The sequence below is a fragment of the Coregonus lavaretus genome (assembly GCF_964263955.1).
Source record: "Coregonus lavaretus genome assembly, chromosome: 15".
NCBI lineage: Eukaryota > Metazoa > Chordata > Actinopteri > Salmoniformes > Salmonidae > Coregonus > Coregonus lavaretus.
The window spans coordinates 32,223,234-32,238,511 of record NC_140002.1 but is presented as its reverse complement, the minus strand read 5'-3'; the positions used below and the strand labels follow the sequence as shown (position 1 = coordinate 32,238,511).

The 15,278-nt window shown below is 45.6% G+C and overlaps 1 protein-coding gene across 1 annotated transcript; it reads right to left on the bottom strand.

Annotated features, from left to right (window-relative positions):
- Positions 1-1,002: 1,002 nt before the first annotated feature.
- Positions 1,003-14,821, bottom strand: LOC311142093 (protein phosphatase 1A-like). The gene is made up of 6 exons (XM_084177676.1): positions 14,033-14,821; positions 13,041-13,612; positions 7,297-7,414; positions 3,413-3,527; positions 3,218-3,281; positions 1,003-1,745 (listed from the first exon to the last, which is right to left on the bottom strand). The coding sequence occupies exons 1-6, from the start codon at positions 14,427-14,429 to the stop codon at positions 1,716-1,718; spliced, it is 1,296 nt and encodes a 431-aa protein (XP_084033802.1). The 5' UTR covers positions 14,430-14,821; the 3' UTR covers positions 1,003-1,715.
- Between the last annotated feature and the right edge of the window lie 457 nt (positions 14,822-15,278).

The window sequence follows — 15,278 nt, the reverse complement described above, 5'->3', positions numbered from 1 at the left end:
TTCCTGTTTGGTTCTGTGGGGAGAAGCGGTGGACAGACACCTTTCATTTAAACAGCATATGTCTGGAGAGGGTTTGAGATGCTCAAGTGATTGGCTGGAACGCAATGCTGAACGCAATCAGGCTTTGTGTGGAGTGTGGAGATGTGGAGGGGGTCTCGAGGAGACCCACTGATTTATGAGAGCCTTTCAGATGTGTCCTGAGCTCCTCCACAACACAATGGATTTGCATGGGGTGGCATCAGTGAACATAGACATTTACCCATATTCTGTATTTGCATCCTCAGTCACCTAATGTCTAGGGCTCTGCTAGAGAACCTGTTGAATATGTATCACAGTTCAATTGTGTTGCATTAATTAGATAGAAAGCCCTCAGACACACAGTATGAGAGCTGTAAAAGGAAGACAAAACCTCTTCATCTTCTGATGTCTGAGATGGAGGTCATATTAAAATACAATGCAATCATCAAGATAACTCTGACAAATAGGATATTTAAATAAAGCACATTTATTTAAACATAGCCCTGGGAAAGGTATTTATGTCAATAAATTGTGTCAGAGTGTGACTATCTCATCCACAATAGCCTGGAGTTACTTACAGTTTGCCAATTTTCTGTATTCATTTTAACAGTACCTAACTGGTCAGGAACCCCCACACCTATGCAGACATTTCCCTCAAGCATCACCTTGATCATCCATACTTATCTCTTTACAACATGAACGTCATGTACAATGTTATCCTCACCAAGGTGTTTCATAGCACCATTTTAAACAGGAAAGTTAAAAAAGAAAGTGGGCTGAACACTAGTATTTTATTTAGAGACAACTCCTCCTGGTGGACATAAATGAAATTAAGTATCTTCGTTGTCTGTGATTTACCATCCGGCAGTAATAATTTAAAACACTGTAAAACCTTTAATGGTCTTGCATGTCAGTTAATCACGTTAACTATACAAATATTTGTCATTATAATTACGTAGTTGAATATCCACTCAGCAATTTCTTAGTCAGTCAAATAATCTTTATTTAGTCTGAAAACAGTCATGACTTTTAACATGTAGTGTCTATACACACTAAACAGTATGTAAGTAAAGTACATACTAATTTAAATCACATATGATAATACATTAACACGTTCATCAATCTACTGACCATTCTTGGGTTTGTCTTGGTCATATCACTGTAACATGTTATTAAATCTACTGTCATCAAGGTCAGTAAGGCAGCACAGTACAGGTCATGCAAACCAGACCAAACACAGGACTGAGAGAGAGAGAGAGAGGTTTGATGACTCAACACTAAACATCAACCTGAAATCCATACCTATAGAAGTTGTGCAAAGAGTACTGGTCTTAATTTTACCTCATTGAATTCCATTTTTAAAGAATAAACTATTAGAATTTGACATTGTTATCCATATGGGATAAATATATGTTAGATGGTTTGTCAACTACTGGATCATATTACTGAGCCAGAATCTCTGAGTTTAAAAGTGTCAGGTCCTATAAAATAAAATGTTCCCTATATTGTAGAAATATAAAATCTATAGTTCACAAATTGCATTTTACTTGTCACATCAGGATGTTGCTTGGCAGGACGGATGAGACAAAATTCCTTCCTCAGTTCCCCTTTTGTGATTGATTGAATTGCCACATAATGAAAACAGTTTTTAATTTTGTAATTGGTTGTCTTCCTGAGACGTTCCCAGACGACAGAGCCTAGACAAGCTTCTCAGAACCACCAAGCCCCTGGAGAAAAATGTGGACTGCTGTTAAGTGATTGTGCTAAAATACTGACCAGCTCAGAGATGATGTAGTATTGGTATACAGTACCAGTCAAAAGTTTGGACACACTTACTCATTCAAGGGTTTTTCTTTATTTTGACTATTTTTTGCATTGTAGAATAATAGTGAAGACATCAAAACTATGAAATAACACATATGGAATCATGTAGTAAGCAAAAAAGTGTTAAACAAATAAAAATATATGTTATATTTGAGATTCTTCAAAGTAGCCACCCTTTGCCTTGATGACAACTTTGCACACTCTTGCCATTCTCTCAACCAGCTTCACGAGGAATGCTTTTCCAACAGTCTTGAAGGAGTTCCCACATATGCTGAGCACTTGTTGGCTGCTTTTCCTTCACTCTGTGGTCCAACTCATCCCAAACCATCTCAATTGGGTTGAGGTCAGGGGATTGTGGAGGCCAGGTCATCTGATGCAGCACTCCATCACACTGCTTGGTCAAATAGCCCTTACACAGCCTGGAGGTGTGTTTTGGGTCATTGTCCTGTTGAAAAACAAATGACAGTCCCACTAAGTGCAAACCAGATGGGATGGCGTATCGCTGCAGAATGCTGTGGTAGCCATGCTGGTTAAGTGTGCCTTGAATTCTAAATAAATCACTGACAGTGTCACCAGCAAAGCACCCCCACACCATCACACCTCCTCCTCCATGCTTCAATCAGACCATGAAGGCCTGATTCATGCAGTCTCCTCTGAACAGTTGATGTTGAGATGTGTCTGTCACTTGAACTTTGTGAAGCATTTATTTGGGCTGCAATCTGAGGTGCAGTTAACTCTAATGAACTTATCCCCTGCAGCAGAGGTAACTCTGGGTCTTCCTTTCCTGTGGCGGTCCATGAGAGCCAGTTTCATCATAGCGCTTGATGGTTTTTGCGACTGCACTTGAAGAAACGTTGAAAGTGACTGACCTTTATGTCTTAAAGTAATGATGGACTGTCGTTTCTCTTTGCTTATTTGAGTTGTTCTTGCCATAATATGGACTTGGTATTTTGCCAAATAGGGCCATCTTCTGTATACCATCCCTACTTTGTCACAACACAACTGATTGGCTCAAACGCAATAAGAAGGAAAGAAATTCCACAAATTAACTTTTAACAAGGCACACCTGTTAATTTAAATGCATTCCAGGTGACTACCTCATGAAGCTGGTTGAGAGAATGCCAAGAGTGTGAAAAGCTGTCATAAAGGCAAAGGGTGGCTACTTTGAAGAATCTCAAATATAACATATATTTTGATTTGTTTAACACTTTTTGGTTACTGCATGTGTTATTTCATAGTTTTGATGTCTTCACTATTATTCTACAATGTAGAACATAGTAAAAATATAAAAAAAAACTTGAATGAGTAGGTGTGTCCAAACTTTGGACTGGTACTGTAGTAACTGAGACAGTTTGATATAAATACAAACACTTACATTAGGTGTAGTAGGATTGTGTGCCTCTTTCTTTTCGTAATAGGCAGAGATGATACAGTTCCTTCTGCAACACACAGGAAACAGGTTTGAGGACAAGCAGTGTCTCTCTACTCAGATGATCCTTACTGCACTTTGTTATTTAGTACCTATTGCACTGTAATGAACTTTTGGCACAATGCACTCAGATTCACTTACTTGCTCTGCAGACCGCCTCCAGGTGGTAAGCCTGGGACATCAGTGTTTGCCAGAACAGTGAGGACAGACAGCAGATCCGGATCCTCCCCCTGGGAACTCAGCTCCTCATAAATCTCTATCAAAAGGGAAGAGAGGAGTAGTTACAAGAAAAACAATTATTAAAATGATACATTTAGTGTACTTGACAATAGTGCACCTGCCCTCCTTGTGCCAATGAACTCGGTCATTCCACAAAGTAAGTGCCTTTTGCGTCCCTTTGATATTTTAAGTAGAAATTGTGCACAGATATTGAATTTTAAAGGCCTGTTATATTAAATCAAGTGCCCTTTAATATATACCGCATGGACAATTCAATAAATCAGATTTTTTTTTACATGAATAAAGACTTGCTAAAGTGCCAAAATTCAGCATTTTTACATGTCCCTTTAAGCATCCTCTGTGACTTATAGGACTATTTTAACCCACTTAACCCCAACATTTCTCCAAGTTTTCACCATCATTGTAAAGCCCTAGTTATTTTGTTGCATTTTGTCAACACTGTTACGTGAACTGAACTCTCGTTTTAATATGGTGAAACTATTCATTTTTCAATATTTTTTTCTAAAAAAGTATTGAACACCTAATAGTCAAATCATAGTGTAAAAGCAGGTGAGCTGGTTCTACTCTTTTTGGCAATTTTCTAGTGTTTTGTGGTGGAAAACTGAGCGGGTTCAGCATAACACGTCAACCCTATTAACCATGAACAGACAGGCTAGACATTTTTTTACAGAACTGTTTTGGGGTGAAGCTTGCATTCAATTGCTCCTCCTTGTTGCACACAACAAGGGGATTTATGGCTGATTTACAGTGCCTTGCAAAAGTATTCACACCCTTGGCGTTTTTCCTATTTTGTTGCATTACAACCTGTAATTTAAATGGATTTTTATTTGGATTTCATGTAATAGACATATACAAAATAGGTGAAGTGAAATGAAAAAAATTACTTGTTTTAAAAAATAAATAACGGAAAATTGGTGCGTGCATATGTACATTTACATTTTAGTCATTTAGCAGACGCTCTTATCCAGAGCGACTTACAGGAGCAATTAGGGTTAAGTGCCTTGCTTAAGGGCACATCGACAGATTTTTCACCTAGTCGGCTCGGGGATTAGAACCAGCGACCTTTCGGTTACTGGCACAACGCTCTTACCCACTAAGCTACCTGCCGCCCCATGTATTCACCCTCTTTGCTATGAAGCCTCTAAATAAGATCTGGTGCAACCAGTTACCTTCAGAAGTCACATAATTAGTAAAATAAAGTCCACCTGTGTGCAATATAAGTGTCACATGATTTGTCACATGATCTCAGTTTATATACACCTGTTCTGAAAGGCCCCAGAGTCTGCAACACCACTAAGCAAGGGGCACCACCAAGCAAGCGGCACCATTCCTCCCGGGGAAGGACTGCCCGTTCCATGATCTCGCCATCACGGTTGACAACTCCGCTGTGTCCTCCTCCCAGAGTGCGAAGAGCCTAGGCGTGACCCTGGACAACACCCTGTCGTTCTCCGCCAACATCAAGGCGGTGACCCGCTCCTGCAGGTTCATGCTCTACAACATTCGGAGAGTGCGACCCTGCCTTACACAGGAAGCGGCGCAGGTCCTGGTCCAGGCACTTGTCATCTCCCGTCTGGACTACTGCAACTCGCTGTTGGCTGGGCTCCCTGCCTGTGCCATTAAACCCCTACAACTCATCCAGAATGCCGCAGCCCGTCTGGTGTTCAACCTTCCCAAGTTCTCTCACGTCACCCCCCTCCTCCGCACACTCCACTGGCTTCCAGTTGAAGCTCGCATCCGCTACAAGACCATGGAGCTTGCCTATGGAGCAGTGAGGGGAACGGCACCTCTGTACCTTCAGGCTCTGATCAGTCCCTACACCCAAACGAGGACATTGCGTTCATCCACCTCTGGCCTGCTGGCTCCCCTTCCTCTGCGGAAGCATAGCTCCCGCTCAGCCCAGTCAAAACTGTTCGCTGCTCTGGCACCCCAATGGTGGAACAAGCTCCCTCACGACGCCAGGACAGCGGAGTCACTCACCACCTTCCGGAGACATTTGAAACCCCACCTCTTTAAGGAATACCTGGGATAGGATAAAGTATTCCTTCTAACCCCCCCCCCCCCCCCCCCCCAAATTGTAAAGTGGTTATCCCACTGGCTATAGGGTGAACGCACCAATTTGTGAGTCGCTCTGGCTAAGAGCGTCTGCTAAATGACGTTAATGTGCCCTTGAGCAAGGCACTTAACCCTAATTGCTCCTGTAAGTCGCTCTGGTTAAGAGCGTCTGCTAAATGACTAAAATGTAAATGTAAATGTAAATGTAAATGAAGACCAAGGAGCTCTCCAAACAGGTCAGGGACAAAGTTGTGGAGAAGTACAGATCAGGGTTGGGTTATAAAAAAATATCTGAAACTTTGCCCACGGAGCACCATTAAATCCATTATAAAAAAATGGAAAGAATATGGCACCACAACAAACCTACCAAGAGAGGGCCGCCCACCAAAACTCATGGACCAGGCAAGGAGGGAATTAATCAGAGAGGCAACAAATAGACCAAAGATAACACTGAAGGAGCTGTAAAGCTCCACAGCAGAGATTGGAGTATCTGGCCATAAGACCACTTTAAGCCGTACACTCCACAGAGCTGGGCTTTACAGAAGAGTGGCCAGAAAAAAGCCATTGCTTAAAGAAAAAAATAAGCAAACACGTATGGTGTTCGACAAAAAGGCATGTGGGAGACTCCCCAAACATATGGAAGAAGGTACTCTGGTCAGATAAGACTACAATTGAGCTTTTTGGCCATCAAGGAAAACTCTATGTCTGGCCGAAACCTAACGCCTCTCATCACCCCGAGAACACCATCCCCACAGTGAAGCATGGTGGTGGCAGCATCATGCTGTGGGGATGTTTTTCATCGGCAGGGACTGGGAAACTGGTCAGAATTGAAGGAATGATGGATTGCGCTAAATACAGGGAAATTCTTGAGGGAAGCCTGTTTCAGTCTTCCAGAGATTTGAGACTGGGATGGAGGTTCACCTTCCAGCAGGACAATGACCCTAAGCATACTGCTAAAGCAACACTTGAGTGGTTTAAGGGGAACCATTTAAATGTCTTGGAATGGCCTAGTCAAAGCCCAGACCTCAATCCAATTGAGAATCTCTGGTATGACTTAAAGATTGCTGTACACCAGCGGAACCCATCCAACTTGAAGGAGCTGGAGCAGTTTTGCCTTGAAGAATGGGAAAAAATCCCAGTGGCTAGATGTGCCAAGCTTATAGAGACAAACCCCAAGAGACTTGCAGCTGTTATTGCTGTAAAAGGTGGCTCTACAAAGTATTGACTTTGGGGGGGTGAATAGTTATGCACGCTCAAGTTTTCAGTTTTTTTATTTGTTTCACAATAAAAAATATTTTACATTTTCAAAGTGGTTGGCATGTTGTGTAAATCAAATGATACAACCCCCCCAAAAATCCATTTTAATTCCAGGTTGTAAGGCAACAAAATAGAAAAAATGCCAAGAGGGGTGAATACTTTTGCAAGCCACTGTAAGAAGAAGTCGTCAACCCTGTTACGGTCAACCCTGTTACTTTGTTTGGCACTTAATAGGCACCTACTATAGTATTTATTTTTATTTAACCTCTTGAGATGGGAAAACTCATTTTTTATTAAGTTGAACATGTGCTCTTTATGACAGAATGTTGGTGTTTTTTCACCAAGTTACACTACTCAAAAGGTACTTAATTTGTGGAATGACCCAACTATAGTAGTGTAAATCTAGTTGTAAACTGATTTGGGGTTAATTGAATAAACTGAAGTGGGTGAATATAAGTATCCCCACAATACTGCACCTGCCACTTTAGACTCCAGCAGGTCTTCAAGCGCTGCCTCCTTGTGTAGTGCCTCTGCTGAGAGCTGGGGGGCGCCAGGGAAGCAGACCAAGATGATGCTGATATTGTCCAGACTGCCCTGCAGAGGAGAACAAGCCAACCAAGGTTAGTACAGTCACAGTACACAGAGATTACCTCATGTTAGGATACAGTACAGACCTGACATAAGTACAGACCTGACATAAGTACATCTGACGTTTCTAAAGAGGGTTGACTGTTGTTAGCTAATCTTAGTGATGTATGCTGCCCTCTGAACAGTGTGCGAGATAGGATAATCTTTCCCACCATTATGATAATGGGGAAAATGTCTTGCGCTGTAGATATTGTTGTTTGTATAGTGCCAAATCAGGTGAGTGCCAAACAAGGCTTACTGGAAGGCTACTAGCAGGATTACAACAGCTGCCTACCCTGAGGTCAGGCGCTAAATAGTGACCTTTGACCTCCAATTACGACCACTTCTCTTCTGTGTTTGTCTGATCCTTACAAGATTAGGCCCCCTTTGTCCTAGAAGTCACCCCACTCTCAACTGATAGAGTGCTGACTGTCCTACTTGGTGTATGAACTGCTGACTGCTATTCATTTGCAGATGATTGTTGACACATCAACCAGGATTAAGGGGCAGGGCAATTTGCGACTGTTGTTGTCTTCGTAATCAGTGGCTGTATTGAAGGGGGAGGGGTTTCCCCTCTCATAGGCAATCAGCAATTAGTACCAGGAGGTGTGCTCTTCACCTCTGCAAGGCAATTAGCAATTAGTGCTAGTGCTTCAGTCTCCCATGTTTTCTCGTCGCAAAACTAAGACTGCCGCCGAAACAAAGCCAGTGAAAGAGAGGAAGGCTCCACACCACTCTCTTACTTGAGTATCTTACCTAGTTATTTTCAGATTATCTAATGTTGCTCTTTTGTAGCTTTGTCAACTATGTGTGTGTTTTCTATACCTGTTCGCTCCTCTCCCTATAGGCTTTACAGACGCTCCCCACCCCTTGGCTGCAACCCTTCTAATTTAGTGTACCCTGCGTGCACAACCGATGTGGAATTCCTGGTCTCTGGCAGCTATTGGAACTGCCGATCTGCGGTCAAGAACCCTGAGTTCATCTCAGCCTATGCTGCCCTTCAGTCCCTTGACTTTTTGGCCCTGACGGAGACATGGATCCCCCCAGAGAACACTTCTGCTCTCTCTTCATCTGACTACGTTTTCTCTCACAGTCTGAGAGCATCTGGTCGTCGCGGTGGTGGCACAGGGCTACACATTTCTCCTAAATGGAGATTTTTATTTTCTCCCTCACTCACCTGTCCATCTCCTCATTTGAATTCCATGCTGTCACTGTCACTTGTCCACTCAAGCTTAACATTGTTGTCATCCATCACCCACCAGGTCCCCTTAGAGTTCCTCAGTGAGCCTGACACCTTGATAAGATTATTTCCTGACGATGGCTCACCGCTCTTCGTACTTGGTGACTTCAACCTCCCAACGTCGATTCATTTCTTTCTAACTCTTTCTTCCCCTCCTTGCCTCTTTTGACCTCACCCGTTCCCAGCCTCCTCCCACTCACAAGTCAGGCAATTCGCTTGACCTCATCTTTACTAGAGGCTGTTCGCCTACTAATTTCATTGCAACCCCCCTCCAGGTCTCTGATCGCTACTTTGTTTATTTTTCTGTCTCCCTCCTTCAACCCTAGCCACTCAGCCCTTACCCAGATGGTCATGCGCTGTCGCAATCTTTGCTCTCTTCTATCGTCTCATCTCTCCCTTCTGCTAAATCCTTCTGTCTCCTGATTCTGCCTCTTCAACCCAACTCACCTCCATTTCCGCATCCAATGACTTGCACTGTCCCCTTTACTCCCGGCCGGCTTGGCCCTCCCCTCCTGCTCCGTGGCTGTGACTCATTGCGAGCATACAGAACAGGACTGCGGGCAGCTGACGGGAAAATTTAGGAAAACTAAACTATCATCCTTTCACTCCCTCCTCTCTACCTTCTCTTCCTCTGTATCTGCTGCTAAAGCCACTTTCCATCACTGTAAATTTCAAGCTTCTGACTCTTTTCGACCTTCTCCTCCCTCTGTAGCCCTTTCCTGCAGTCAATGACCAAAACTGCCCTCTTTGGCCTCATGGGTGGAATGTTATTAATATTTTTAATAAAGATTATTTCAAAAACCTGCAGAAAATCAGGTGTTTATGTCAAACAGTCTTGTTATATTCTGTGATGTGTATATCAAGTGTAATGTTGGAATGCAAACTCAAATGGAATAAATTTCAACTCTATCTGACATGGTACATGTCTTATTATTATTTATTTTTTCATAACCATATGTGTGAGGTGTATACTTTTGTTTCAAAGTAAATGTGTTAAAGACTACCAAGAATCACTCTCTGTGACCCTGATTTCAGTAAAATATTAATCCTCCCCTCCTCCATCTCTGCGGATGACTTTGTCAAACACTTTGAAAAGAAGGTTGATGACATCCGCTCCTCATTCACTCAGCCTATTGAGTCCACAGGTCCCACTCACACAGCAATACCCTACACCTTGACCTCTTTCTCCCCTCTCTCTTCAGATGAAATCCTGCGATTAGTGTGGTCCGGCTGCCTGACAACCTGCCCTCTTGACTCCATCCCCTTCTCCAGACCAACTCTGGAGACCTCCCATTCCTCCCTTCCCTCATCAACTCATCTCTGACCACTGGCTGCGTCCCCTCTGACTTTAAAATGGCCAGAGTCGCTCCCCTCATGAAACCAACACTCAACCCATCTGACGCCAAAAATTACAGACCGGTATCCCTTTCTTTTATTTCCAAAACTCTTGAGCGTGCTGTCTCTGACCAACTCCTCTTGCTATTTCTCTCAGAACAATCTTCTTGACCCTAACCAGTCAGTCTTCAAGACGGGTCACTCAACCGAGACTGCCCTTCTCTGTGTCACGGAGGCTCTCCTCACTGCCAAAGCTGACTCTCTCTCCTTTGTCTTCATCCTCCTAGATCTATCTGCTGCCTTTGACACCGTGAACCATCAGATCCTCCTCTCCACCCTCTCAGGGCTGGGTGTCTCAGGCTCTGCACACTCTTGGATTGCATCCTACCTGGCAGGCCGCTCCTATCAGGTGACGTGGAGAGGATCTGTGTCTTCACCACGTACTTTCAATACTGTTGTCCCCCAGGGCTCAGTTCTAGGCCCTCTCCTCTATACTCCAAGTCACTTGGTTCCGTCATAGCCTCACATGGTCTCTCCTATCGTTGCTATGCATCTCTGCGTGCCTGGTAGATACACTACATGACCAAAAGTATGTGGACACCTGCTCATCGAACATCTCATTCCAAAGTCATGGGCATTAATATGGAGTTGCTGCCTCCACTCTTTTGGGAAGGCTTTCCACTAGATGTTGGAACATTGCTGCGGGGACTTCCATTCAGCCACAAGAGCATTAGTGAGGTCGGGCACTGATGTTGGGCGATTAGGCCTGGCTCATAGTTGGAAGCATAGTTGGAAGCACAGAATCGTGTAGAATGTCATTGCATGCTGTAGCGTTAAGATTTCCCTTCACTGGAACTAAGGGGCCTAGCCCGAACCATTAAAAACAGCCCCAGACCATTATTTCTGCTCCACCAACTTTACAGTTGGCACTATGCATTAGGGAAGGTAATGTTCTACTGGCATCTGCCAAACCAAAATTCATCCGTAGGACTGCCAGATGGTGATTCGTGATTAATCACTCCAGAGAACGCGTTTCCACTGCTCCAGAATCCAATGGCGGTGAGCTTTACACCACTCCAGCTGATTCTTGGCATTGTGCATGGTGATCTTAGGCTTGTGTGCGGCTGCTCGGCCATGGAAACCCATTTCATGAAGCTCCAGACTAACAGTTCTTGTGCTGACGTTGCTTCCAGAGGTGGTTTGGACTCTGTAGTGAATGTTGCAACCGAGAACAGATTATTTTTACGCGCTATGTGCTTCAACACTCGGCGGTCCCGTTCTGTGAGCTACCACTTCGCGGCTGAGCCGTTGTTGCTCCTAGACGTTTCCACTTCACAATAACGGCACTTACAGTTGACCGGAGCAGCTCTAGCAGGGCAGAAATTTGACGAACTGACTTGTTGGAAAGGTGGCATCCTATGATGGTGCCACGTTGAAAGTCACTGAGCTCTTCAGTAAGGCCATTCTACAGCCAATGTTTGTCTATGGGGGTTGCATGGCTGTGTGCTCGATTTTATACACCTGTCAGCAACGGGTGTGGCTGAAATAGCCGAATCCACTAATTTGAAGGGGTGTCCACATACTTTTGTATATATAGTGTATCTCAGCTTGGATGTCGGCCCACCACCTCAAGTTCAACCTGGACAAGACGGAGCTGCTTTTCCTCCCAGGGAAAGTCTGCCCACTCCAAGACCTCTCCATCACGGTTGAGAACTCGAATGTCCCCCTCCCACAGGACAACACCCTGTCGTTCTCTGTAAACATCAAAGCAGTGACTCGCGCTTGCAGGTTCCTGCTCTACAACATCCGTAGAGTACGACCCTACCTCACACAGGAAGCCGCGCAGGTCCTAATACAGGCAGTTGTCATCTCCTGTCTGTACTACTGCAACTCGCTGTTGGCTGGGCTCCCCGCTTGTGCCATCAAACCCCTGAAACGTATCCAGAATGCTGCAGCCCACCTGGTGTTCAACCTTCCCAAATTCTCCTATGTCACCCCTCTCCTCCGCACACTCCACTGGCTTCCAGTCAAAACTTGCATCCACTACAAGACCATGGTGCTTACCTACGAAGCAGCAAAAGCAACTGCCCCTCCCTACCTTCAGGCTATGCTCAAACCCTACACCCCAACCCAAGTACTCCGTTCTGCCACCTGTGGTCTCTTGGCCCAGAACCAGCTTCCCCCTGAAGCTAGGACAGCAGAGTCCCTGCTCATCTTCCCGAAAACATCTGAAACCTTACCTCTTCAAAGAGTATCTTAAATAATCCCCTCGAACCCCTTCCTCTCGTCCAATCCTGATGTGACCTGGGTGGGCTAATAAAAGCAGAGTCTGATGTACAAATGCTGTAGGCAACCTTATCCTTTGTCTAACACTGACCCTCCACACAGCAAAGCTAAAGCACTTTGTCTCCCTTCAGGAACATGAATAGCCTACTTCCTCCTTCATGCACAACTGAACTGACTGTCCCATTGACAATGATGATGAAGTGTGTGAGAGAGTTAGAAACTGTGACATTTTCAGGTCGTTGAGCAGAATCTCTAAGCTGGAACACTGTTATATAACCACCAAGCCATACTAAGGTGAGGATATGGTAGTCAAAGCCAGCCCAGCTCAGCTCACAGAGTATGTGTTCAATAGGTGTGTGCTAGTGGGTATGTGTTTGTAAAGGTATTGTGGCGCTATACATTCTCATGTCCCAGTGGTCTGTCTAAGCCTTGGGAAGGTCAGAAGGTACTCTTTGAGTGCTGGTATATCCTCAATAATCTTATTTCATGGGATTATTATTATGTAATGGAAAATAAAGCCTCTGCCAAAATAATATCACGTTTTATTAACTAATGTTCAGTCTGTGTGGCTCATCAGATCAGAACATTTTGGCCTGTCTACATTGAGAATAGTACATCCACATGTTGACAGCGAACTGTCACTTATGCTGTACATGAACATGAAGGGACTGTTTTAAAACAGCACTGATGTGGTCCACATGTACTGATCTACAGGTGACTTTGGGTACTGACCTTATAGAGGCAGAGGTCAATGACCTGGGAGCAGACGTCCCTGAGGTCAGTGCAGACTCGCAGACGGCTGTGGATGAAGGCACACAGCTCCTCATTGGAGACCGTGTCCCACACCCCGTCACAGGCCAGCACCAGGAACTCATCCCCGGGTGACCGCTCCACCACACACACCTCTGGCTCCGGAGACACCATCTGCTGGGTGGGCGGCCGGTTCTCTGCCCCCTTGTAGCTGAAGTCCCCCAGGGCGCGGGACACAGCCAGGGAGCCGTTGATGCGTTGTAGGGACACTGAGCCGCCGGCGCTCTCGATTCGCTCCCTCTCCAGAGGGCTGTAGGGCTTGTGGTCCTCAGTGGAGAAGCACACCTGTCCTGCCCGGCACAGCATGGCACGCGAGTCTCCACAGTTGGCGAAGTAGAAATATCGTGGTGAGATGAGAGTGGAGGTCACGGTGGTGCCACCCCGCTCCCAGCCCTCACGGCGGGCTGCAGTCAGCAGGTGTTTGTCTGTGTGTAGGAAGCCATCTGTGAAGCTCCCTCTCACCCGATCAGGGTGGTCCTCTGGCCCGATCCCTCCTACAGGACACACCCATACGGTTAGTACACACAGGCCATAAGGAAGTCAGTGCACACAGGCAGTAAAAGCAGTGGCTAAAATGATTTGTGTTATCTGTCAGCTACATAATTGATTTTACCACTAGCACTAGCAAGATAAAGTAGCAATCTCCAGTAACCTCCTAAAATGTAGTGATCATTTATAGTTATTACCAGGTATAAACCTCTCTAACATACGCCATTCAACACATCACTGAGGAGTCACATGCTTTACTCCGATGAGCTTAATGTTACATATAAATATCTGCTCTGGAATGAGTCATCAACTCAATATATGAAGATCTGTTCATGCATCTATTTAAACTACGAGATGAAACAGGCTGTTAAGTAACATGAGAAGTCTGTCAAATACAGATAACATTTTGTGTAAGTTTGTTTCACCTGTAGCTAGGACCTGATCCAGCAGGTGTTGTGAGGCGTACTGTGCCACTTGATTGCCCGCGTGCCCATCAAACACAGCAAAGAAGCTCCAGTCTGCCAGCCCTGCGCCCAGCTGAGGAACACAGTTGTGGTAGTCCTCCATGTTGGCCCTCCAGCCCTGCATGCTGCCCAGGGCATAGGTCAGGCCCCAGCGGGAGCAGCCCTCCTCAGTCAGCTTGTCCAGGATGGGACGGTCCAAGTAGGGGCTGGGGATCACCTCCTCCCCCTCCCCCTGCACGTGTTCTGCCCCTCCACGCCCCCCTCCCTTGAAGAAGGAGCTGACCCTCTTCTCTGTCTCCTTCACCAGCTGCCGGACAAATGCAGGCATCTCCACACTCCCTTTCCGTGTTGTCCTCATGGCTACAGCAGCTGACAGTGTGGTTCTGGGTGTCCTCTTTGCCTCTCCTCCCTGCTGTGGGCCTATGGGCCAGTGGGCCGTTGGCTAGGCCTGTGACGTGCCGTATATTGCCTGCGTAGCCCCGCTGCGCCAGGCCTCTCAGAGCATGGCTTCCCAGGCTGATGCTGTTAGTTTGGCTGATTGATTTTCTCTGTGCTGCTGCTGCTGGCTGTTTACCCCCCTCTCTCTGCCCATCTCCTTCCTTTCAGTCCTCTCTTCCTGTTCTCTCTGGAGATCTCACTGATCTGCACTATCTCCTGTATTCATCCCTGCTCTGTGTTTGTTAGCTTTGCCTCTCCTCTGTAGTCCTGTGATTTCACCTTCTCCCTCTCTTTTTCATAGCACTTCCCTCTTTCTCCAGCTCTCCCCTAGTCTTGTTATTTTCCCTGCCTCATCTGTGATTGGTTGGCTATTTATGTGCACCAATCCCTGGGCAGCATAGCTTATCCCTGTCATGCATGCACTGTCACTTCTTCCTCCCTCCCTCCCTGCCTCCCTCCCTGTCTTCCTATCTGTGCCAAGGTTTTCCATCCCTCCCCATCCAGCCCTCTGCTAATCTCGACCTTTGATGAGTCTGGATTATCAGGTTTCTACGCCTGCAGATTAGAGGACCCAGAAGCATCAGCCTTTTATAACAGCAGCACAAACTACTGCATGTGAGAGGGACGGACTGTCAGAGAGGGAGGGAGGGACTGAGAGGGAGGGAGGGGCTGGGAGTAATGGAGTAAAGGAGGAAGGAAGGAAGGAAGGAAGGAAGGAAGGAAGGAAGGAAGGAAGGAAGGAAGGAAGGAAGGAAGGAAGGAAGGAAGG

What these genes read in the sequence shown, in the direction of transcription:
- LOC311142093 (XM_084177676.1), bottom strand. Translation starts at nt 14,429, where the DNA reads ATGAGGACAACACGGAAAGGGAGTGTGGAGATGCCTGCATTTGTCCGG. An exon ending in GGATCAGGTCCTAGCTACAG is followed by an intron (nt 13,613 to 14,032) that starts GTGAAACAAACT and finishes TGTGTCCTGTAG; the next exon opens with GAGGGATCGGGCCAGAGGAC. An exon ending in GGAGGCGGTCTGCAGAGCAA is followed by an intron (nt 3,282 to 3,412) that starts GTAAGTGAATCT and finishes TGTGTGTTGCAG; the next exon opens with AAGGAACTGTATCATCTCTG.